This window comes from Fukomys damarensis, unplaced genomic scaffold (genome assembly GCF_012274545.1).
Source record: "Fukomys damarensis isolate Sample0158 unplaced genomic scaffold, DMR_v1.0_HiC HiC_scaffold_30, whole genome shotgun sequence".
Classification (NCBI taxonomy): Eukaryota; Metazoa; Chordata; class Mammalia; order Rodentia; family Bathyergidae; genus Fukomys; species Fukomys damarensis.
The window spans coordinates 37,641,073-37,666,739 of record NW_022900942.1 but is presented as its reverse complement, the minus strand read 5'-3'; the positions used below and the strand labels follow the sequence as shown (position 1 = coordinate 37,666,739).

At 38.8% G+C, this 25,667-nt stretch overlaps 2 protein-coding genes across 3 annotated transcripts in view; one reads left to right on the top strand and one right to left on the bottom strand.

Moving 5' to 3' along the window:
- Positions 1-6: 6 nt before the first annotated feature.
- Katnal2 (katanin catalytic subunit A1 like 2) overlaps positions 7-25,667 on the top strand; it is a 100,331-nt gene continuing 74,670 nt past the window's right edge. For both annotated transcript variants that reach the window (XM_033757566.1, XM_033757562.1), the window contains exon 1: positions 7-336. The gene's annotated coding sequence lies outside the window, so the exon portion shown is untranslated. The remainder of the gene's footprint in view (positions 337-25,667) is intronic.
- Positions 19,535-25,667, bottom strand: part of LOC104860511 (ubiquitin-conjugating enzyme E2 D3-like) — a 9,316-nt gene continuing 3,183 nt past the window's right edge. Inside the window, exons 3-4 of the mRNA XM_033757572.1 lie at positions 21,386-21,452; positions 19,535-19,879 (exon numbers count right to left, since the gene is read on the bottom strand). Of these exons, the coding sequence (XP_033613463.1) occupies positions 19,535-19,867 (333 nt within the window). The 5' untranslated portion in view covers positions 19,868-19,879; positions 21,386-21,452. The remainder of the gene's footprint in view (positions 19,880-21,385; positions 21,453-25,667) is intronic.

Sequence of the window (25,667 nt, the reverse complement as noted above, 5' to 3'; positions counted from 1 at the left end):
GCAGCGCCCCCCTTGCCGGGCCCGCTTGGCCTTCCGCCTGCTCCCCGCACGCTTCCGGGCGGCAGCCTTGTAACGCGTGGTGGGGCGTCGCCCCTCCCTCCGGGTCCCGAGGCCTCTGCGGAGTTCCCGAGGCTACGTTGCGACTGCGGATGTTACCGAGAGCCTGGTCTTGAAACTCGCGGAGAGGAGGAAGAAGAGAACGGGATTTGTGACAGGAACGTTGAGGAAGATTCTCACGGTGCCCTTCATTTGGTGTCTGTGAACGGAGGAAGCAGCTACAAATAAAACCATCCCCCAAAATAGTTGTGGCCGAACAATCTTAAGTATGGGCGTTAGGTAAGCCATTGTTCTGATCTAATGGTGCCGGGTGGGTAAAACCTCTTTAAATTGCTAATGACCTTGAAGTACCGACTTGGCTGATTGTTTCTGACCTTAAAGATCACCTCAAGGCCATGGATTTCAGAGTTGAAATTGAGGGTGGGGCTGGCAGACTGAGAAAAAAACGAAGAGTCCTCAGAAGGGCCCTGATAAAAAGTCGAGGGGTCAGGGAAATGTGATAGCTAGAAAATAATGAAATGGCAAGACCGCGTGGATGGAAGGAAGCTTAATGGTATCCCTAATGTGCTGATAAAAGATGAGAGAAGATACAGCCAAATTGGTCAGAAAAAGTCTCTAGACGGAGTTGCCAGATCATATTTCCTTGAAGAAGTGGATTACACCCACAAGTCTAAAATAATATGATACAAGGGCCTGTTTAATTTGACTTCTACCTAGTACCTCTACCCACCCCATCTCCCATTTTGCCTAATTTGCACTTCTGGTCCTTTGAGCCGACGTTCCCTCCATCTCTACAAGCTTTTAAACTGCTGATTACTGACTTTTGAGCAATGAATAACTTCCCACTCTTCCCTTCCAGTATTTGACTTCTCTTCACCCTTCAAGGCTCTCTTCTGTCACTTTTTCAGAGAGACCTTTTTTCACCCACATCAAATCTTTTATTAAATTAAAATTAGAGGGCCAGGGATGCAGGTCAGCAGCGTAGCACCACCCCCCCCCCCCCCCCCCCCCCCACAAACACACCACCCCTTCCCAATTTACACAGACTTTGTTTCACGGGCCACCAGTGATGAGGTGGAGGCAGGAGGAGTGTCAAGAGTTTGAAACCAGACAAAGCTGCATAGTGAGTTTGAGGCCAGCCAAAACTAAATGGGAAGATAAAAAGAGGGAGAAAGAGGGATTTTAAAAAAAGCAATTTGTATCATATACATGTACCCACTCGCCAAAATGACTGTAAATGACATGTACTGTAAACATGCATAGTACTAATTTTAAAAAATTAGGCCCTCCTTACTGGAGTCTTTACCAAGAAAATAACAATACTGTACATAAATTAACTGACAGCCTAACCAGAGTATACTTTTGCAATAAATAGCTGAATGTTCTCAGTATCAGATTCATAGTGACCAGCTGACTCAAAGAAAAAAAAAAATCTATAGGTCATCTCTTTTCTGCACTTAGATGTTTGATCACATTGAAAACCCGGAGTTCTGAAAATCATGAAAAACAGCCAATTAAATCTTTTAAAATTTTGTTTTTGTGTTTTTCACATCTTCTTTTATGAACTATGATAGGATCTTGAACTTTTCCTCCATGTTTCCATGTAAACCGTTTACTTATGATTATGTAATAAAATTATTTAAAACGTTAACATGTGAATGCACTAGACTGTAATGACTGATAGAGACCCATCAAATAATTGTTTTAACAAAAAAAGAATAGTGTCTAGAGTAGGTTCTCATTCTGCCTCTCCCCATTAACTTTGTGATCTTTTTATTAATTTCTAACCCCAAACTACCTTTTTTTCTCTTGGAATTGTGGAACCAATTACAAGACCAAGCATCAACAGAATATCGAAGGAGACTTTTATTCTTGAGTAGAAGTGATAAATAAAACATCAACTTCTTGCCCACTGGAAGTTGAGAAGTTGCAGGTATAGGGTAAACAAAATGGGGATGCAGATGGGGAGGCTGGGCATGGTGGTGCAGGACCTTAATCCCAGCACTCTGGGAACTTGCAGGAGAATCACAAATTTGAACCCAGTTGGCAATTTAGTGACTTAGACCCTGTCTCAAAGATGGCTGGGAATATAGCTCAGTGCCAAGGCCCTGGATTCAATTCCGGTACTGCAGAAAGAAAAAAAAATGAGGGATTCACTAATAAAGGTGAAGAAAATTGGGGTCTTTTCTGAAAATGGGCAGAGATTTTCTGTGAATTTAGGTGGCATTCCTTTTATGGTTCTTTCTGATAGTTGTCATGGCAATTGTCACGACAATATGCTGGGTGAGTGTCATTTAGTAGGCAGGTAAAATTATACTGTAACTATAGATTGCTTGGCAGTCACTCTGGCAGCCAAATTACATCTAACCTCACTGGTAAGGTTCTCTAGGGGACTAGAAAGATGAATAGAATACAGTATGGTCTCTAAAAGCTTATACTCATAAAAGGGACAGTATAAACAAAACTACAAGAGAAGACACCACTGAGACTTGTTTGTAGTGTTCATTATAGTTGTTTCCACAGCATCCATTCTGCTCCTCTCTCCACATGTAGCAGTTACATGTGGAAAGTTTGGGTGGATTTGACTACAATCAGTTCTAGGTTCTGTCGCAAGTGTGGCTTAAGTTAATAACAACTGTTATGTCCTAGCCGGCAACTAAAGTAAAGCTAGACAGTTAAATCCAGTAACTACTGGGTGTGTCCAGGCTTTCCAAGTTAGATCAAGTGTAGGCCCAGTTTCCAAAATAGGACAATATGAAGGAAATCTGAGACACTAAATGGAAAGATGAAACTTTCTGACATATGGAACACTAGCCATTTTCCTCTAATGAGCCAACCTGAAGACTAACCTTTTAATGAAGAAGAAAAAAACCACAAAACTTAGAACAGCCTTTGCCACTCACCCTACTTCTGTATTTGTGGATTTTGTTTCTTGGAGAGGTTTTACATTTACTAAAAGTAGGAAGTGTCCTCTGCAGAGTGATTATTAGCCAATTAAAGGTTGGAAAAGAAGTACAGCAGCACTTACAATGGCCTAGTTTTCTTAAACGAGTACTTTACTGTTTAGATACTGTGTTGTGGCTTGCATTTTGATGTCCCCCCAAAGCCTCATATGAATAAAGTGGAGCTTTTTCTGCTGAATCCAGAGTATGTGATTGATGCTAGGCCCTCAGATAATAGGATTAAAAGTATGAGTGCTACCAGTCCTAATTAGTCTGAATAAGAAAAGGGGCAAAAAGAGTTAAGGTCTCTTGTTGCTTTTGATGTATTTTAGGGGTGCCATGAGCTGTTGCCCCTCTGCCACCCTGACTTGGAGCCAGCCAGTTATGGACTGAAAGCTCTATGAAATGTAAGCCCAATAAACCTTTCTCCCCTTAACTTTGGCTGTTGGGTATTTTGTCTCAGCAACAAGAGAAAATTAACTAAGGTGTATTAACATTCTTGTTGGGACAAAATACCTGACACCCACAATTTAAAGGAGGAGAGATCTATTTTCACACAGTTTCAGAGATTTCATTGGGTTGGCGCCAAGGCAGAAACAATGGTAAAGGGATGTAGTAGAAGAATGCTGCTTAACTCATGGGATGGCATTCATTAGCAAAAAAACAGAAATGCTGGAGAGGGAGCTAGAGACCAGATAAAGTTGGAAGGTTACACCCCCTTGACCTACTTGAACTAAGCCCCACCTCCTAATATCCCATTTAACCATGAAGGTTAGTGCCCTCAACAATCCAGTTACAGCTCCAAGAATTTCTTAGTCCAGTCAAGCTGACAATTAGGACTGACCAATGTAGTTATTTTGAGTTTTCTATTAGTTGCCAGTAATGTCTTCACATTCCTCTAATACTTCTGGAGGCTAAGGTAGAATGATCACAAGTTTGAGTCCAGCCTGGACAATCCTGTCTCAAAATATTTCCCCTGGGAAAGGATGGGGATGTAGCCCAGAGCAAAAGCCCTGGGCTCAATACCCAGTACAAACAAAACAAAAACCCTGAAATAGGTTGCTAGTTTGTTTCTCCAGACTGGATTTGGTCCCTTTTCTAATTTATAACTCCACAGTATTCAGTACTCATTTAGCCATGCGTGGTGGCACACACCTGTAATCCCAGCACTTGGGAGGCTGAGGCAGGAGGATCACTGTGAGTTGGAGACCAGCCTGGGCTACATAGTGAGTTCCAGGTCAGTCTCAACTACATAGTGAGACCCTGTCTCAAAAAACAAAAAAACTCATTTAAACTAAAATTTAAGCAGTAATATGAAAAGGCTACCTCTTCACTATTGTGAACAGTTCAACTCTTATCCAGATTTGTATCTCTTGCCATACTTATCAAAAATAAATCCCAGCTGGGAATAGTGGTATATGCTTATAATTGCAGCGCTCTGGGAGACTGAGATGGAGAGCGATTGTGACTCAGGAGCTCCAAAACTGTTACTTATTTTAGTTTCAGAGGTCTGTGATAATGAATGCTTTTTCTTCCATCAGGCTTTCAGACTTCAAGATCAAGGTGCAGTATCCTCACAGCCACCTCATGCATAACCTCTAGATTAAGGAATCACTTGGAAATCAAGCAAGAGTTATGATATATTTGTCACATTTTAGGGTGAATGTCAGAAAATTGGTTCTATATTCAAACATTATTCATGGATATTAATGTAAGGAAAGAATATTTGGGGAATATTTCTGGCTCTACACTAAGATCCTGGAAGGGTATAGGTAGAGCTTTTAATAGGCCAAAATTATGTTGGGAAACAGTCTGTTTGGCAATGTAATATGCCTTAAAATTACCCTTAGAAACAGGGTCCAGGAAAGTTTGATGTCCCCACCAGTGGATAATTGCAATTCACTTAGGAGTTTTACTACCTTGAGGATGTTGAAGATCTCTGGTCCATATTTTTTTTGTTTTTTTGGTTTTTTTTTTTTTTGGTACCGGGTATCGAACTCGGGTCCTTGTGCTTGCAAGGCAGGCCACTGAACCACTGAGCTAAATCCCCGGCCCTTCTGGTCCATGTTTTATTGGAGACTGACAACTAGATAAAGTCCTCTTTCTTTCCAGATGGCTATCTGGAAATGCCAGAGAAGCATATTTGAAATTTTTTTTCCTCCTGAGCAATTTGGAAAGCGCAGTTGAGGGTAATAAATTCTGCCTTTTGGGTAGAAATCTTGGAGTCTTCTTGCTTCAGTAACTTGGGTAAAGCTGACTATGGAATAAACTATTCTCCTAATGCCATCCTTTATACAACTCCTGGCATCATTGAATCATGTGGTAGCTGGCCCAATTAATCATTGGCCTCTCAGACCAGGGCAACTGACATAATTTTGGGCAAACATCTTTTTATATTCATGTTCTATCGGTTGGTTGGGAGGAGGGAGGCTGGATTTATAACAGTGGAAGACTCAAGAGAGATACCTGGGTTTTTAATAAGAATGGCCTGATAATTTAGTAACCTTTCTCCAGGCATCCACGAATGTCATTTGAGTTCTAAAAGAGTATTAATTTGATTAGTACTAAAAACTGTCGTTCCAAGGTTATCTTAAAAGTGTCCTGGACTGTTTCATCACTCCTATTGCTTGCAGACAGCTAGCTAGGCCAGCCATGTGTCACTCCATGTAGACACATGGAAATATATAGGCCTCTGGTTGGCTTTCCTAGTCTAAATGCTGAGTTAGCACTCCCATGGCTACTCTCTGTTTTTAGCCATGAAGAAAGGAAAAAAAAAAGTTTACTTAGGTCAGGATTCCTAATGATGGGTTCTGCATCAGGGGCCTTTTACATCAATGAAGGACTCTTAGCAGCTGCTGTCCACGTCAAGGTTCAATTTCTGATCTTCAGGTTGCCTCATATAGGGGTTTGACTATTACTCCAAAATGAGGTGTCCATATTTGGCAGAAGCTTGCTATTCCCAAGAAAGCCTTCAGTTGCTGTTTGGACTCTGGAGTCAAATTACCTCTGTTCTCCTTGAGGACAAGTTATCTTTGTTCTAGAGTTAAAACGTATGCTAGATAAGTTACTTTTTATTGAGGAATCTGGGCCTTTTGTTGGGATATCTTATAATCGTGTTATGCTAGGAAATTGAAAGTCTTAATGGGGTTTTTATTAGATAACTCCTTGTTGGGGCTGCATATGAGGAGATCATATGTGTACTGAAATAGACCTCACTTTTTAAGGCAACAAATTTCCAGCACAGACCCTTAGGCTTCTGGTGGAAAATCTTCAGCCTTCCATCTCAAACCTACTGGGCTCCTGATTTGGGTTCATACAGGATACTTAGTGAGTTCCAGACCTTCAACTCGATACTTTGGGTCTCCAGTGTGCAGACAGACCCTCTACACTCTTCCACATCTGAGTCTGTGGGTTGCCATTGCAAAAAAGACAATTTTAAGGATTTCTAGAAAGATGGACAGCAGAAAAAAAGCAAAATTTAGTGTCCAGATGCTAGAATGTGCCTACATGAGGATGAAAAGAAGAGGGGAAGTGGATCCCTGGGACCCTGCTAGGATCTAAAGCAAGAATTGAAGCCCAATGGGAGAGTGAAGAGAAAGACCTCAAAACAGAAGGAGATGGAAAGCAGTGTTTTCTCCCTGAGTACTGACTCACTGAGTGGAAGGGGCAGTTCAAAACTGCAGACACACGGTGACTACTGGCGACCCCAGATGTCTCTGTGGAGAAATGCTCAGTGGAACAGAGCAGTGAACTCAGCAGACTGCAGTAGCTAGTGAGTTATTTGGATTCAGATGTCCCCAAGAGGAAGCCAATTGGGCAGTAGCCATCTTGGACCAAGGCCAGTTGAGCTCAGAACTCACAGCGCCTGCAGGCTGGCTCCATCTAGCAGCTACCACTATCATGGAGAGGTAGAACCAAATTCAAGTCAGCAGGAGGTCAAGAAGCTGAGTTCAGTCCAGGAGGGAGATGAGTTCACTCTTGCAGGAGGCACACAGAGTGTTCAAAGCGGAACAAATTGGGTTCCACCCTTACAGCCAGAAACTGGCCTGAAGTTCAATGGAACTAAAGGTGCAGGCTTGCCAGGATTATCCACTAACCTGTCATAAATCTACAGCTGACTTGCGGGAATTAATCAACATGGATCTGGGCTCTGTCTACCCATTCTACCAGTGACATTAGCAAGATGTCCTGAAGTGGACATTTTTTCCTTTTAGTCCTTTTTTTTTCCTTTTCTTGTTCTTTTTTCTTGATTGCTCTTGATATTATATGAGTATGAATATTATTTCTAGTTTTCTTGCTGTTGTCATTCTTTTCTTCTTTTTTTTCTTCCTTCTCTCTTTCCTTCCTGTCTTCTTTACCAGTATCCCAAAATTCAAGTAATCTTCCTTTGCCCTCCAGCCTTGCTTCTCCTTTCTTCCTCTTTGCATACTTCTCTCTTCTTTCCTGATTACAGAAGTAATGGCAAAAAAAAAAAAAAAGTCACACAAGAAATTCATTTACGGGCAGGGATTTAGCTCATTGGTTCTACCACATGCCTGGCAAGCGTGAGAACCCGAGTTCGATCCCCATTACCAAAAAAAAAAAAAAACAAAAAAACAAAAAACCACAACAACAAAAAAACAACAACAACAACAACAAAAAAGCATTTAATTAAAAAACAAATCCATAGGCTGAAAATCAAAGGATTTAAAACAATACTCCAGGCTAAAGGAACCCAGAAAAGAGCAAGCAAAGTGGATTTCAAGCCAAGACTGATCAAGAGACACAAGGTCACTATATCCTTCTGAAGAGAACAATCCAAGAAGAATAGATATGAATCATAAATATATGTGCATCAAGTACCAACACACTAATTATATAAAACAAATATTAATGGACACGAGAAACCAAAAAAGCAAAGTACAGTTGTAACAGGACCTCAGAACCCCGCTATCACAAATGGACAGATCAACTAGACAAAGAAATAATGAAATATTAGAACTGAACCAGCCAAGCGTGGTAGCTCAAGCCTGTAATCCCAGCACTTGGGAAGCTGAGGCAGGAGGATTGCTGTGACTTTGAGACCAGCCTCGGCTGCATAGTGAGTTCCAGGTCAGTCTCCACTACATAGTGAGACCCTGTCTCAAACCCCCCCAAAAAAAGAACTGAACCAAACTTCGAAAAAAAGTAGATGTCTACAGATTGTTCCACCCACAACCGAATACACATTCTTCTCAATGGCACATGAGTTGTTCTCCAGAATAGACCATATGCTAGCTCATAGAACATGCTTAAGTAAATACAAAGGAAGTGAAATTATGTCACACGTATTATCAGACCATAGTGCAATGAAATTGGAAAGCAATGACAAAAGAAACCACAAAAACTTCATAAACCATGGGAATCAAATAACACCCTCCTGAACAACCAATGGGTCACAGATGAAATTAAGAAGAAATCAGACAGTTTGTAAAATCAAATGAAATGCCAGTACACCATACTGGGACTTATAGGATGCAATAAAAGCAGTATTATGAGGCAAATTTCTACTCGTGAATACCCATATCAGGAAAACAGAGCAGGCTCAAATGAAAAACCTGACATTGAACCTTACGCTTCTAGAAAAAGAGCAAGTCAAATATGAAGCTCGTATGAGGGAAGAAATTATAAAACTCAGAGCAGAAATTAATACAGTGGAGACTAAAAATCAATACAATGAATCAAAGAGTTGATTCTTTGAAAGACTAAATGAAATTGGCAAACCCTTATCCAACCTTACCAAAACAAACAAACAAAACAAAACAAAACAAAACAAAAAGGAAAGAAAATACTCAAATCCATGCAATTAGGAATGAAAAGGGTGAAATCACACTGATCCTGCAGAAATCCAGAAGATCATCAATACCTACTTTGAGAACCTGTGTTCTAAAAAGGTGGAAAATGGAGAAACTGACAGATTCCTAGATACATATGAATTACCAAAGCTAAATCAAGAGGATATAAAAATTCTGAATTACCCAGTATCAGTCAATGAAATTGAAGATGTAATTAAAAACCTACCAACAACGGAAAGCCTAGGCCCTGACAGATTCACTGCTGAATTCTGCAAGAAAGTTTAAAAAGACCTAGTGCCACTATTTCTCCAACTCTTTTATGAAGGTAAAATGGAACCAATACTCCCGAATTCATTCCTGAAGCAAGCATTACCCTCACACCAAAACCAGAGAAAGAGACAACCAAAAACGAGAACTACAGGCCAATTTCCCTAAGGAACATAGATCCAAAAATCCTCAGTAAAATGCTGGCAGACAGATGGCCACCCTGCCTGAGAACAGTAACAGCTATAGTTATGCTAACAGAAACTAGAGGTCCTAACTCCTCATCAAGTCAGAGAGATTACTGAGACTAAATTTTACTTGTTGCTAACAGGGAAATGGCTCACCAAGAATAAGATCATGCTCTTAAATGTCCCTTAGATTATTATAAAAACTTGCATTACTTTTAATCCTGCCTCTCTAATGCCTACAGGACCAAAAGTCAGCCACTCTTGAGAACAAATCATCTCCCAGACCTATGCAAGCAGGCAGGACATCAGTGACTTGCCCCTCTAAGACACCAAAAACTGTGGTTCACTGATAAAAGTAGTTTCATCCAAGAAGGACATCAAAAGACAAGTTATACAGTTGTTAATTTTCAACAAGTCAACAGGTTGACCCAGGGTCAACTTCCCCCAGGGACCTCTGCTCAAACAGCAGTGGTTGTAGCTCTTACTGGAACACTGACACTAGGAAAAGGGAAGAAGCTATATGTCTATACGGTACAGACTTCAAATATGCCTTTTTGGTGCTACATGTTCATGCAAAATCTGGAAAGGAAAATGCTGACAAGCAATCATCTTTAAAACATCAATAAGAAATTCCATAACTCTTAGAGAGAGAGTATCTTTCTAAGCAGCACTCTGTCATTCATTGAAAGGGATCCTAAAGAGACATGTATTTACAGTGGCCCATAAGGAAGCTCTAAAGACTCCTTAGGAAATCAAAAGGCTGATAGAGAGGCAAGAAGGGCAGCCCTACAGCCCCTCAAAACCCTAGCCTTATTTCCAGTTCCTGAGGAACCATTGTAGCCCTTCCTCAAGAGACACAGCAGTGGGCCAGGGATTTAGATCAGTGACACCATGCTTGCCTCACAAGCACAAGATCCTGAGTTTGATCCCCAGTGAGAGAGAGAGAGAGAGAGAGAAGCTATAAAAATCCTATGTGGTCACTAGTCACTAGAATTTTCACACTGCCTCACAAGCACAAGATCCTGAGTTTGATCCCCAGTGAGAGAGAGAGAGAGAGAGAAGCTATAAAAATCCTATGTGGTCACTAGTCACTAGAATTTTCACAGGACTAAGAAGAAAGCTATTCCTGAGAACCTCTGGAAGACTTGAGGCTCCTCTTCAGAAAGCATGACTCCAGTATTACTTTAGGTGTAGATAAGTAGAGTCACTAATGACCCCTAGTTCACCATAGTGTAAATGGACACCTATATTGAGACTCAGAGTCTCGATAATTTATCTAACCTTTCTTTTTGCAATACTTTGTGCTCCACAAGAATTATGAAAATCTAATCTGCTTCTCATATTTAGGCTAAAAATGAAGTTTCATTCTCTCATCAAACAGGCAGTTCAACAACCACTAATTCTTTTCTCATCATCTTCTAACAGTTTTTTCCTTTAACCCAGTCACTGAGCCACAACATCTCAAAAGATGTAGTTGGAGAACACATAATTCCTATAAGTAGGGCCTACACCCTCTTCCACCTTGAAGAAGCTACAGAAGACAGAGATCTCCACACCCTCAGCACACCATAAAGAATAATGGATTTGTGTCACTCAGGGGGAAATGAGACTGAAGGTCAGGGCATGGCAAAGATGGTTGGGGAAGTAGACATGACTTGTTAATTACAATATCCCATGGCACAGTGGGAACACTGTGCCCAATACCCTATATGTGGACTTTTCATGACCATTCAAGCAGGTTTTAGATAGGATGGCCTAAACCTGACATTATCCTGAGGAGTAGGTGATACAAAAGGACAGTCCACATCAAGTTTTTACCACTGTGTCTTGCTCTTGCCTGATGGGCACCCTCACACGGTAGGATGTGCTTCTCTTACTACTTTTGCTTGGCCCAAACTCACTCTGCAGGGCCTGTTTCTTTTCTTACCTTTAATAAAACTTTGCTCTCTCTTGTGCTTGTCTTGACCAATTATTTTCTCGGAACAGAATCTAGAAACCACCATCAAAAGGAGACTAGCACCCTAAAATCTGGTAACAAGAAGACTAATATATAATTCATGCTCATATATAATCAATTAATATAAAATTATATAATACAATTAATATGTATTATAAAATATATTTTATATGTTATATATAATTAATATATAATTAATGCTTGGCCTTTGACATGACAACCCCTTTCATAAAGGGTTGCCACATATCAGAGAATTATCAGTCTTCTGATCTGCCTAGAAAGGGGGTTTGGTGAAGGCTAAAGACAGAAAGACAATAGAGACATAATTTTGAAGTACATGGGGGACTGGGAGGTCAGCGCCAGAGTGCACAAAGACAAAAGACACTCCAAGCTGGCTATTACTTATTGGATGCACACAATAATTAGAAGAGAGTGTCAGGTGACTCAAAGGGTGGCAGTAATCTTATGTTGATGAGGACGGTGAGAAGGGCAAAGCATTCTTACTATGTGGGAGGAGATAGCAGGCTAGTAAGGAATTTGTCTTTCCCCCAGGTGAAAATTTTCTCTCTCTTTTTTTTTATTATTATTTGGTTCTCAAAGAACCAGGGTGTCTTCAGCTGATGCAACCATGCCCCTGAGCATCACAGCATCACGGGACCATTGAGGCCTTAGCTTGTGACTGGAGGTACACAGAGTTATGTTTCTGCATACCATATCTGGCTCGTGAACAAGGTGACATTGGGCCTTAGGTAGTCTTAATAATAATTTAATTATGAAATTATTTTCCCAAAAATTATATAGAATGGCTCTTGACAGCAATACATGACAAAAAATAAGTTTAAATGACTAAAAACCAATGTTGGAGGTTTATGAGACGCTTGTGTAAATTTGTTTGTCTCCTTTTCATCAGGGAGCCTGTCTTAAGATATTTTTTCATCACTTCCTGGGTTCTGAGGAGATATAATAAGCCATGATAATGGATTTTCATGAGAAAAACATAGACAGTTGAGGAATATTCTACAAAATACCTGTCCAGAATTCCTGACAAATGTCAAAGTCAGCCATGAATGGTGGTATATGCTCTGGGAACCTGAGGCAGGAGGATCTCAAGTTTGAGCCCAGCCTGGGAGATTTAACAACTTATTGAGACCCTGTTTCAAAAATTTAAAAAAGCACTTGGATGTAGCTCAGTTAGAAGGCCCTTGTAGCAGAAAGAAAGTATCAAAATCACAGAAAGCAAGGAATCACAGATACTGTCAAAGCCAAAAGAAGCCTAAGGAACCATAATTGTAAATGCAGTGTGGTATCCTGGCTGAGATTCTGTAGTAGAAAAAAAAATAGGTACAAACAAAGGAAATGTAAATGAAATATGAGCTTTAGTTAATAATAATATATTAATATTTGTTCCTTTAGTTGTGACTTTTTTTTTTTTTTTTTTTTTTTTTTTTTTGGTACTGGGGATTGAACTCAGGCACTCATGTTTACAAGGCAGGCAGCAGAATCACTGAGCTAAATCCCTGGCCCATAGTTGTAACTTTGTTTTGCATTTTGGAGATTAAACTCAGGAAACATTGAGATTAAACCCCAGCCTTTTTATATTTCATTTGTTTATTTTGAGGTCGGGTCTTGGAAAGTTATTTAGGCTGGCCTTGGATCTGCCATTCTTCTGCCTTAACCTTTCAAGTAGCTGGGATTATATGTATGCACTACTCTACCCAGTGACAAATACATTAATGGAATTTATTAACAATAAGGGAAACTGCAAGTGTCCTTCACAGAGAGTTGCCACACAAGCTTGGAATCTGCAATACTTAAATTTAAAACATTTTATTTACCATAAAATATTTGAAAATTATATTTGCCAATGATACAAAAGGAATGTGTTACATTTTAAAATACAATATTAGTTATATTAATAACTAATGTGCATGGTGGGCCATGTCTATAATCCCAGCACTTAGGAAGCTAAAAAAGGAGGATTGCTGCAAGTTTCAGTCTAGTATAGAATGACTTCAAGGCTACCCTGAACTACATAGCAAGATCTTGTCTAAATAAACAAACTAATTTAAACTTTTTTGTTTTGGTTTTTGAGAGTCTCACTATGTAGTTCAGGCTGGCCTCGTACTCACCAGGATCCTCCTTCCTCAGCTTCCTCTGTGCTGGGATTACAAGCATGTGCCACTATGCCTGGCTTAATTTCAACATTTGAACGGTTGTAAAAAGCTTTATGAATCTTTTTTTTTTTTTTTTTGAGTCAGAGTCTCACTATGTAGTTGAGACTGCCCTGGAACTCACTATATAGCCCAGGCTGGTCTCAAACTCAGTGATATTCCTGCCTCAGCCTCCCAAGTGCTGGGATCACAGGTGTGTGCCACCATGCCCAGCTAGCTTTATGAATTTTTAATACTTGCTTCACCAGATTTCTTTCAATAGTTTTGTGTCAGCTTTCTGTCACTATGACAAAAACCTGAGAAAAACAAAGGAAGTAAGATTTATTTGAGCTCACAGTTTCAAAAATTTCAATTCATGGTTGGCTGGCTCCACTGTTTTTAGGTGTATGGCAAGATAGAAATGCAGAAAGGTGTGGCCTCTTCTTCATGGCAGCCAGGAAGTTAAACTAGAGAGAGGTTGGGGAGGAAAAAAAAAGGGACAAAGGCAGGGGTGGGGCAGTGGGGAGAGCCTGAGTGAGCCTGTGTTAGTGTGCTTTCTTTTGTTCTATCCTAGGTCCCAGACTATTGGATAATGCCACCCACTTTCACAGTGGGTCTTCCCTCACCCAAGTTCATTGATCCATATGCCAGTAGTTTCTGGAAACACTGTCACAACCACACCCAGGAGTTACTAATTTCCTGGGAGTTTCTCAATCCAATCAAATAGATGATGAAATGATTAACCATCAGAAGTTTCTGTCAAGAGTTTGAAAACACTGTCGTAAAAATGGCTTGATTGGGAAGTATAGATATTTCAACCATTAAAGCTGCCTATTGAAATACACTCAAGGTTTTCATTAAAATTTCTGAAATTCTTTATGTTTCATATAAATTTCACATTTTCCTTAATGTTTTAGTATTTCATTTTTCTTTACATAATTATACGATAAAAATAATCATCTCTTTAATCATACCCCAGATTGGTGTTCTTAAATTCCCTCCAGTTCACCAATGTGCTACAAAAATTTTGTGATTTTCTATTTGCTCTATTATGTGAACATGGAAGCAGTAACCTAGGGAAATGTGTGTACTTGTGCATTAGGAGACATAGACAAGAATATGTATTGGATTGCTGTTTATGAGAGTGAAAAACTGAAACAAAGATAACTCATCTATCAACAGGAGAGTGGTTATATATGTTGTGATATGTTTCTGCAAAAGAATGCTATGTATGGTGTCAGAGAAAAGCTAATAAATCAGAACTACAAATAAAAACATGGACAAACCTCAAAAACAATGTTCACTGATATCCAGTTGGAAGTTACTGATAACATAAATTTTTCAAAACTATACATTTTGCATATTTATGGATATATTTCACTTGTGAAGAAATAAAAAAACACACATGTGATTGACACATATCAAAACCAAGGTAGCAGGTACCTCCGAGGGTAAGGGAAGAAGATCTGCATGGGCTATTCAGGGGCCTACACTGTAGTTTTAAAATTGTATTTCTTAAAAAAAAACTAAAGCAAATAAGATGAAATGTTAGGCTTTGGCAAAACTGGAAGGTGAGTACACCAATGTATTACTCTTTTTTTTTTTCTCCAGTACCGGGGATCAAACTCAGGACCTTGCATTTGCAAGGCAGGCATGGCACCACTGAGCTAAATCCCTAGCACCATAGTGTATTATTCTTTACACTTTCATTCTTGAAACTGTTACATCTGGTTGGGGCAGATTTTTGTCTAGCGTTGGTAAAAAAAATCTACATCAATAAAAGAATTTGAGATACACGTTCAGAAGGAGAAGTAAAATCATTTTATTGGAAAGGGAAAAGAAATGGGGAAGTAAAATTATTTTATTGGGAAAGGAGAGGAAATAAGTAGACAGATAGCTACCATGTTTGAGTAAGATAGGGACCCCAGAGCTGGTACTCAAGAGGGTCTTTGTTTTAAGTTTCCTTTATTACAAGTGTTATAACAACCCTTGAGAGTTGTTATGACTTGATTGGCTATCTTGGTCTCTGAAACCCTTGATTTGGCATTGTCCCTTTCATTGCCTATGTGCACATTCTTGGATAAGCATTTCTTTGGTCTCTTTGTACTGTCTAGGTGCTTATCTTGAGAGATTTACATCAGAGTTACATTCAAGGCTGAATTAGTAAAAAGGATACGTGTGCATTTTGGTGTATTAATATGGCGAGAATAATAATAATATATATATATGTACATATATATATGTGTGTGTGTGTGTGTGTGTGTGTGTGTGTGTGTGTGTTGAGGTGTTAGTGTATATTTTATAAACTAAGTCAGTTTTTATGATACAGTCCTCTCCCTCCCCACTCTGTTTCCCTTGTACTTAATTGAAGATGGAAGGAGGAAGTTGTGTCTTCCAATGAAGTGACCTAGGTCAGGCTTTCAGCTCTCTCCCTCTCTCTCTCTCTCTCTCTCTCTCTCTCTGTCTCTCTCTCTCTCTGATTGTCCTTCAGTACTCCCACTGCTACTGGCACCAGCATCCCTGGATAACTGCAGTTGCCTATTCTTGTTTTCTGTGTTATTCTACTACAGTAATTCTCAACAGCCAAAATGACCTTTTATAACAAATCTCACTATCCCCCTGCTTAAAGTCTTTCAGTGAAGTTCCACCACGTTCAACCTAAGAATCTAGCTCCTTATCACAGTTGCACAGATCCTTGTTTTGTCTACCTTGAGCCCTTGTTCCCTGGGTTCCATTGTTTTTTTTTTCCTCCACTATCACTATCTTTTCAAACTGTTGTTTTCCTTTTGCAACTTCACACTACATCAAATTTAATTAATTCATGGATGATGGGTTCAACAACCATATCGTCTCCAGTCCCCAGTAGAAAATAAGTTCCATAAAGACTGAGACTTCGTTATCTTCAGTACCCCTTTGCTAAGAACATTGCCTCATTCCAAGTATGGAAGAAATATTTTCTAAATGAATGCTCTTATTTTCATTAAAAAAAGAGACAGTAGGTGGTCTTTGGTTCAATCCCCAGAAGAAAAATAAATATAAATGAATAAACAAATGAAGAGGAAAAAGGGAAGAATGCCATTAAGTGGTAAATATGGTATAATTAAATATGGAGGATAAAAATTATTCTATCAATAACAATTTTTATACTTAAGATTCACTAAGCACTCACTATATGCCAAACATTTCCTAGCACTGGAGCCACATACTTTTGGGGTGCACATCAACCTTGGTCTTTTTTTCATAGGCCTTTGCAGACCTATTTTTATAGGGGAATCTTACACGGTAGCCACAGGTGATTCAATTTGGAAAAAATGTTGACTGGGAAAAGCCAGTCTGCTAGTCACCGGGAGCAAACATTCTTTTTCTTTCAAGTTGGAGATGAGTATTGTGCAGGCTGAAAAAGTCTGAAAGTGAGTCATGCTAATGGCAGGACACTTTTGAGTGAAGGAAACTGCTGCTGAGGTCTCTGAAGCCACTTGGGTCACTGCCCTTTCGGAATCTTGTTCAATGTTTCCTTGACAAAATGATCTAACTTTCTGTAAAATGTACTCCTTTCATTTTTAAAATGAATGCATTTAAGTTTCTTTGTTTTGTTGATTCAGTCTCCTAAAAACAAAAAAGCAAACAATCCTTAGTCAGGAAACTTGACTAAGGCAGTCCTTTCCATGCCTGTAATCTTCGTTACACTGTGGGAGGGTGTCACACTTCACATTTTACACAGGAAGAAACAAGGCTTAAAGAAGTTCAATACCTTTTCTAGAACTACAGAGCAGTAAATGACAGGGCAAGAGTCCAGCGCTGGCCTGTGTCCCTCTAAAAAGGAGCCATGAACAGCTACATATAGCTACATGAAGGGCAACATTGCTTCAGTGGTTTAGCATAAGCTACAAAAAGACACAGTAGGGGGGAAAAAATGACACAGCAACAGGGAAAAAAAAAAGCAAAACAAACCACAACTCACCCCAAACCAGATTTCACTATTTTTGGATAAGATCCAGTAAAAGCTCTTTATTCTTACATATCTACAATAGGTGGCAGAGAGATACACCAATATAGAATATCTGTCATTAAAAAATTCTTTGTTTCCATTGACACAGTTGGCAATTTTAAAAGAATGACAGGATGCATGATTTTAGCAACATACAAAAATCAAGTTTTAACAGTAGACATTTAGGGATCGCTTACAGTTGACTGTCAGAATGTATATATTAGGTAGATATATTTCTTTTCATTCTTGAAAATTTCTCTCATTCCTGTGTGTCCAGAGAAGCTCTGCTGAAGGCAGTTGGATATAAACGAGATGGTGAACACAGAAGTTGGAAGTAGTCAATTGTGGAGGAGCCAGGAAGGAGGAAGGGATAAGAACTGATGAATTAATGAATGATTTGAAGAGAGTAACCAATGAATCAAAAGCTTGTGATTAAAAAAAAGTGCCTCAGAAATCTCTTTATACCATGTCCTGTCTAGGGTTGAGGATGTAGATTGGTGGTAGAGTACTTGTCTAGCATGTGCAAAGCCTTAGTTTCCCCACTCCCAAAGGAAAAATCCTTTTTATATGGAAAAAACATTTCTATAAAAGAACAAGTGGAATAGCTTATTTTTTCCCAATTAAAGTTGGACTGTGTTTTTCATTATAAAGTAACATGCCTTGAAAAACAAGTGGTAAGTTTTATATATATTAAGGGACACAATTTTGAAATGTCATTAATGTTCACAACAGATAATTTGGATTTTTTTGGGGGGAGTGCTAAAGATTTAATAAGGGTCCTCTGCTGCTGAGTTCTTGCTTTGCCACTGAATTATACCCTCTTCTCAAATAATTTTAAAATATTCATTTTAAAAAAGACACGATCAACCAAATGTGGTGGTATACAGCTATAATCCCAGCACGCTGGGAGGCTGATGCATAGGGACTGCAAATTAGCTACTTAAGGAAATCTTGACTCAAAAAAAATTTTAAATTGACCAAGAAGAGGGTGAGGAGTAAAAATGATTGAGATTTGATATGTGTACATACCCATCCCCATGATTAATGTAATTATTATGAATCACAAACACACTAATAATTTTTTTAAAAAACGGGGACGTAGCTCAGTTCAAAGACCTCAATTCTCTAGTACCAAATTTTATTTTTATTTTTTTCCCAAAAAAAGCTTTGCATTTACAAAAGATTGTTTCCTATACAGATTAATCTAGGCAACTAACTCATTGGTTTATGCAACTTTATTGAACAAAAATAAATCAAAGAAGAACTATTAGTTGATCACTCATCCATTGACAACTTGCATCATTTACTCAGCGCTATATTAAGCAGTGTATTGGAAGACAGATTAACTAATAGCTCCAAGCTTCCTAATAATTTAAATGAAAATTACAAAATGTTTTGAGACCCTATTTTGGAATACAAAGGGTGTTTGAGTTCCAATTTCCATTCTCTGTAGAACAAGAACAGGTCATTCCTTTATTGACATGCATAAAATACATCACTTTTCTGTTCTGCTGATGCTATAAATTCAATGCCAATACTCCAGCCACACCAGTTATGAGCATAAAGTATATCATGTAACCTCAAATCTCTAACAGTGGAAGGCTTAACAAGCATGGATACTGCTAGAATAATGCTGTTTTCTTGCTGTGACAACAGAGCATCCATCTGCCCCACCCTCAGTTGGCTTCTTCAGCAGTTAGAGTTGTGAAGAATGGTTTAAGTCTCTTAACCAGGTTAGAGTGAAGACAATGGCCACATAATACAAATGCTCCATTTTTTTAAAAAAAATTCTGAATCTTGGGCAACTGTTCTCTTGTAGCTACTTTACAGCTTCTAAAAGACGTTACTGTCCAAAGCTGGAAGAACTTAAGTCTTCTCAGATGAGCATGGGAATGAATGGAGGTAAACAAAAAATAAAATTAAAAAGGATGAGGTCTGATAGGGGAGCAGCCGGATAAGAAAATCAAAAAAAGGAACAGTGATTTAAAGTTATTTTCCAGGGCCGGGGATTTAGCTCAGTGATTCCGCCGCTTGCCTCGCAAGCACATGGACCCGAGTTTGATCTCCATTACCAAAAATAAAAATTTAAAAATAAATAAATAAAGTATTTTCCAGATATAATGCAGGCTATTCTGATGTTAAGGTAGCATCACGTGACATACTTTTGAGTCCATTCTAGAGATATCCTGTTGTACTTGTGTCTATTTTATAGATCCATGCAATCTTTGGCACTAGGGGGTCATCTGGGATTGGATCACATAGCAGTGAACAAATGGATAAAAGAACTTTAGAAACAGTTGAAGCAGGAGACCACTGTGATCTTAGAATATCGAGACAAATGCTGTGGTTACTGTTTATATTTGAATGATAAATTCTTGTTGTAAACGTAATCTTAGGCGGTTTGAAGGGGTAGTCTGTAGGAAAATGAATTGTCGAAAAAGAATACACCACCTTGATATGCGCTGTCATTAGGTTCCATAATTGTGGCTTGCCAATGGAACATGTCATCTCCCACTGGGCCTGCGGAACATTATGCTGGAGGGTCACAGGTCAAGTCACTAAGTTCCTTAATTAATACGCTTCAGCGCCACAGTCTGTGCTGTCCCGGCCTTAGGTGTCCGCATGTGCTGGTCCTGGCACATCTGGATGGTCCTTGGCTCCCAGCTGCTCAGACACCGTGTGGATCCCTCCGCCAACCCGGCCCAGTGAGCTAGCGCAGCTCAGCCGCCCAGTCCCTGGACAGCTCAGCTGGTGCACCAACACCTCCCGCTTGGAACAGTACCTTTCCCCAGTACTAAAATTTAAAAACACAGTGTCTTGCTATGTTCTCCAGGCTGATCTTGAACTTCTGGGCTCAAGCTATTCTCCTGCCTCGCCTTCTAAGTAAGTAGTACTACAGATGTACTACCACACCCAGCTTTTTATTTCTATAATTCAATAATGTTTAAAGAATAAACATTTTAATGAAAGTTTTATAATATAAGAGAAAAATATGACTTTCTCAGGAATCAAGAGAGTTCTTATTTTCTCTGTGAATGCAAATAGTTTAGGAAGTAATACACTGATATTTTAAAACAATTATCTAACTTTAAGACTGGTTTCATTTCCCTATCACCTTTGGTTCTATTTTAGAGGCAATTTTGACTCTCAGAGGACATTTAGCAATGCCTGAAGATAGTTTTGGTTTTTACAATTTGGGGGAGTAGGTGTTGGCATCTAGTGGATAGCAGCAAGGGAAATGTCCCTTAATGCATGGCACAGCCCCCACAAAAAGAATTATCTGTCCCCAGTGCCAACAGTGATGTGGGTGAGAAACCGAACTGTGTCCTCATCTCGCACATCCACCTTAAAGAAAACTTCTTGAGAAAAATTGAGACACCTAAAGGAAACAACTTTGCCTTTGCTGTTTCTTTGTAAAGAAGTAGCTCTATCTAAATCAAATTTTAACACCAGTTGAGATGAGACCAGCAAGGCATTTTTATATCCAGGTGCCTAGATGCTCTGGAACACCACAGAACAATGCTCCAGATAGAAGGGTGATAAGACCTCCATTCTAGAAAATCAATTCTGGGAGCAACTTAGCAGCTAGGGGAGTCCCTCCTCCTAAGCACACTCGGCAGCCTTATCTTCATCAAGACATGCTCCATAATCTTTCTGATTTGTCTGAAATCCACCCAAAGTCCCCTTTTTTATTGAAGAATATTTCCATTGGATGTAGAACTCTGAGTTGATAATAAATTTTTTTCTTTCAGTACTTTAAAGATATATGGCATATCTCTAAAATAGTTTGGTTTGGTTCAAGAATATTGTAATAAAGCAAATATTGCAATAAGGTTGTTTGCACATTTTTTTGTTTTCCACTGAATATAAAAGTTATAAATATTGTTTAAAATATGGTCTATTAAATCTACAATAACATTATTTCTTTAAAAAGTGCATACTTCAAAAATATTATACTGCTAAAAATGCTAAGGATGATCTGAGCCTTTGGTGAGCCACGATCTTTTTGCTGGTGGAGGGTCTTACCTTATGCTGATACTTAATCACTGATCAGAGTGGTGGCTCTTGAAGGTTGAGCTGGCTGTTACAATTTCTTAAAATAAGACAACAGTGAAGTTTGACACATGTATTGACCCTTCCTTTCATGAGAGATTTCTCAGTAGCATGTGATGCCATTTGATAATACTTTACCCATTGTAGGACTTCTTTCAAAATAGAAATAAGTTCTCTCAAATCCTACCCTGCTTTGCCAGTTCAGTTAATGTCATAGTCTAACTCTTTTGTTGTCATTTTAACAGTGCTCACAGAAGTTTTACCAGAAGGTTCCATTTGAAGAAACCATTTTCATTCCTCATTTATAAGAATCAACTCCTCATCCATTAAAGTTTTATCATTATAGTGGTAATTTAGTCACAACTTCACATGATAGTTCTAGTTCTTTTGCTATTTCTACTACATGAGCAGTTTCTTCCTTTAATGAAGCACTGAACCCCTCAGTCACTCATGAGGGTTGGTATCAACTTCTTTCTTACATCTGTTAATGCTGATATTTTGACCTCCTCTCATGAATCATGAGTGTTCTAATAGCATCTAAAATAGTACACCCTTTCCAGAAGGTTTTCAATTTACTTCACCAAAATCTATTAGAGGAATCATTACATGTGCCAAATATACTCTTAATGTATTTCTTAAGTAAGGCTTGAAAATAACCCACTATCACTACTCCTATTTGATATAGTTCTGGAAATGTTAGCCATAGCAATTAGACAAGAGAAAGAAATTAAAGCAATAAAGGTAGAAAAGGAAGAAGTTAAACTGTCATTACTTGATGATGATATGATACTCTACATTGAAGACCCAAAAAACTCCACCAAAAGACTTCTCAACTTAATAGACACTTTCAGCAGAGTAGCTAGATACAAGTTCAACACCCAAAAATCAACAGTCTTCTTGTACACAAATAACGGACTCACTGAACGAGAAATTAGGGAAACAACTCCTTTCACAATAACACCCCAAAAAATGAAGTACCTGGGAATCAATCTAACAAAAGAAACAAAAGACCTCTACACTGAAAACTACAGCACTCTGAAAAGAGAGATCGAAGAAGATATAAGAAAATGGAAAGATATCCCCTGCTCCTGGGTAGGAAGAATCAACATAGTGAAAATGGCCATACTACCAAAACTGCTATACAGATTCAATGCAATACCAATTGAAATTCCAACACTATACTTCACAGAACTAGAAAGAAGAATCCAAAAATTCATTTGGAACCATAAGAGACCTAGAATAGCAAAAGCCATCCTAGGCAACAGACACATGGCAGTGGGTACAACAATTTCCAATATGAAACTATACTGCAAAGCCACTGTGATAAAAACAGCATGATACTGGCAAAGAAACAGACCTGAGGATCAGTGGAAAAGACTGGAAGATACAAAAACAATTCCAGATGTACTCAGCTACCTTATCTTCGACAAAGGCGCTGACCATCCCCACTGGAGGAAAGATAGCCTCTTTAATAAATGGTGTTGGAAAAACTGGATCTCAACCTGCCAAAAATTCAAACTAGACCCTTATCTTTCACCATGCACTAAATAAAAATCAAAGTGGATTAAAGATCTAAATATTAAACAGAAACACTAAACTTGCTGGAAGATAAATTAGGCAGAACTCTTGAAGACTGGCATAGGAAAAGACTTTATGAACAAGTCCTCAGTAGTGTGGGAACTAGCAGAAAGAATCAACAACTGGGATCTCATCTTATTAAAAGGCTTCTGCACTGCCAAAGAAACCATCAACAGAACTAAGAGACAACCTACAATTGGGAAAAAAATTTTACCAGCTGCTCCTCAGACAAAGGACTATTATCTAGAATATATAAAGAACTCAAAACAATCAGCACCTCCAAATATAAAGACCCAATTCAAAAATGGGCATCTGAAATGAACAGACATTTCTCAAACAAAGGAGTAAAAGCAGCAAGTAAGTATATGAAAAATGCTCCACATCACTGGTCATTCGAGAGATACAGATGAAAACAACGCTGAGATTCCATCTCACCCCACAAAGAATGGCTGCTATCAAGAAATCAATCAATAACAAATGCTGGCGGGGTTGTGGGGAGAAAGGAATCCTGCTCCACCGTTGATGGGAGTGCAGACTGGTGCAACCACTATGGAAATCAATATGGAGATACCTCAAAAAGCTAGGTCTAGAGGTTCCATTTGACCCAGCCATTCCTCTGCTGGGTATCTTTCCAAAAAAGATTTAAAAGAATCATACCATAGTGATATATGTGCACCAATGTTTATAACAGCACAGTTTGTAATAGCTAAAACTTGGAAACAGCCCATCTGCCCATCAGTTGGAAACTGGATAATGAAGATGTGGTTTTTCTATAAAATGGAATACTACTCAGCCATAAAGAATGAGAAATTAGATTCATTCATAGGAAAATGGATACATATTGAGGATATACTCCTAAGTGAAATAAATAAGTCACACTTGTGTAAATACCAAATTGTTTCTCTGGTGTGAAAAACTATAATAGTACACAAGATCCTAATGGGATAATTTAGAGTGTGAAATAGGAAGAAAAGGGCTAAAGGTGTAGGGAAAGGGGGAAGGGTAGGGGAAATGAAATAAGGGAAAAGAAAAATGTGAGAAAATGAAAAAATGGAAATAACGAATTTGTTAATGGGGAGGGGAGGAGGGGGTGAAGGGAGGACAGGGACAAGGGGAAGAAATGAAAACCAAGACCTGTCATGTGAAGGTACAGGATGTAACTGTATTGTAGACCTAGATTGTATCAATAAACTCAATAAAAAAAACTTATTTCTTGACCCATGCACTACCAAATCTATGTTCATAAGCAGGTAGAGCTTTTTGATGAGCAGGTGCACTGTTAACAAGAAGTAATATTTTGAAAAGAATCTTTGTTCTCTGAGCAGTACATCTTAACAGTGGATTGAAAATACTCAGTAAACCATGTTGTAAAAATGTATGTTATCATCTAGGCTCAATTACAGAGCACAGGCAGAAGAGATTTGTTATAATTACTAAGGGTCTCGGATTTTTGCATTAGTAAGTGAACACTGACTTAAAATCACCTGTTGATTTAGTGTCTAGGCTAAATAAGAGAGTAAGCCTTTCCCCTGTTGCTTAGAAGTTATGCATTGACTTCACCTCTCTAGCTTATCAAGGTCATAGGTGGCCTCTTCTTCCAATAGAAGGCTGTTTTGCCTATACTGAAAATCTAATGTTTAGTGTAGACACCTTTATGAATGTTAGCTGAACCATCTAGATAAATTTCTGCTGCTTCTACATCAGTATTTGCTGCCTCACTTTTCATATTTAATATTAAGGAATTCACTTCTTTCCTTAAACCACATGAACCAATATCTGCTAGCCTTGAACTTTTCTTCTGAAGCGTTCTCACCTCTCATGGACTTCACAGAATTGAAGAGAATTGTATCCTTGTTCTGGAGTAGGATTAGGTTAAAAGGAATATTGTAGATGATTTAGTCTAGCCAGACCACTAAAGCTTTCTCCATATCAGCAGTAATGCTAGCTTATTATTTGTGTATTCACTGGAGTAGCTTTTTTTTTTTTTTTGTACTAGGGATTGAACTCAGGACCTTGGTGATTGCAAGGCAGGCAGTGAACCCTCTGAGCTAAATACCTGGCTCCTGGGGTAGCATTTTAAATTTCCTTCAAGAACTTTTCCTTTGCATTCACAACTTGGCTATTATGGTTTAAGATCTAGCTTTTGGTCTCTCTCAGCTTTTGGCATTCCTTCCTCACTAAACTTAATCATTTGTAGCTTTTGATTTAAAGTGAGATATTTATGGTTCTTCCTTTCATTTGAAATAGAGGCAGTTGGAGATTATTAATTGGTGTAATTCACATACTGTTTTGTTTCAGAGAATAGGGAAGACGGAGGAGAGGGACAGAGATAGGAGGGGCCGTCAGTGAAGCCGTCAGAAGACACATTTATCAGTTCAGTATGCTGTCTCATCTGGGTGCAGTGCACAGTGTCCCAAAACAATTACAACAGTAACATCATTGAGCACGTATCATCATAACTGATACAATAATAATGAGAAGTTCTGAAATGTGACACAGAGACACAAAGCAGGCATACACTATTGGAAAAGTGATGTCGATAACTTGCTCTAGGCAAGGTTGCCACAAGTCCTCAATTTGCAAAAGACCAAAAATAACCTCAATCCCCCCGAAAATTACAACAAAGTGAAGCACAATAAAATGAGAAGTGCCTGTAAATTATACAGTAGTACAGATA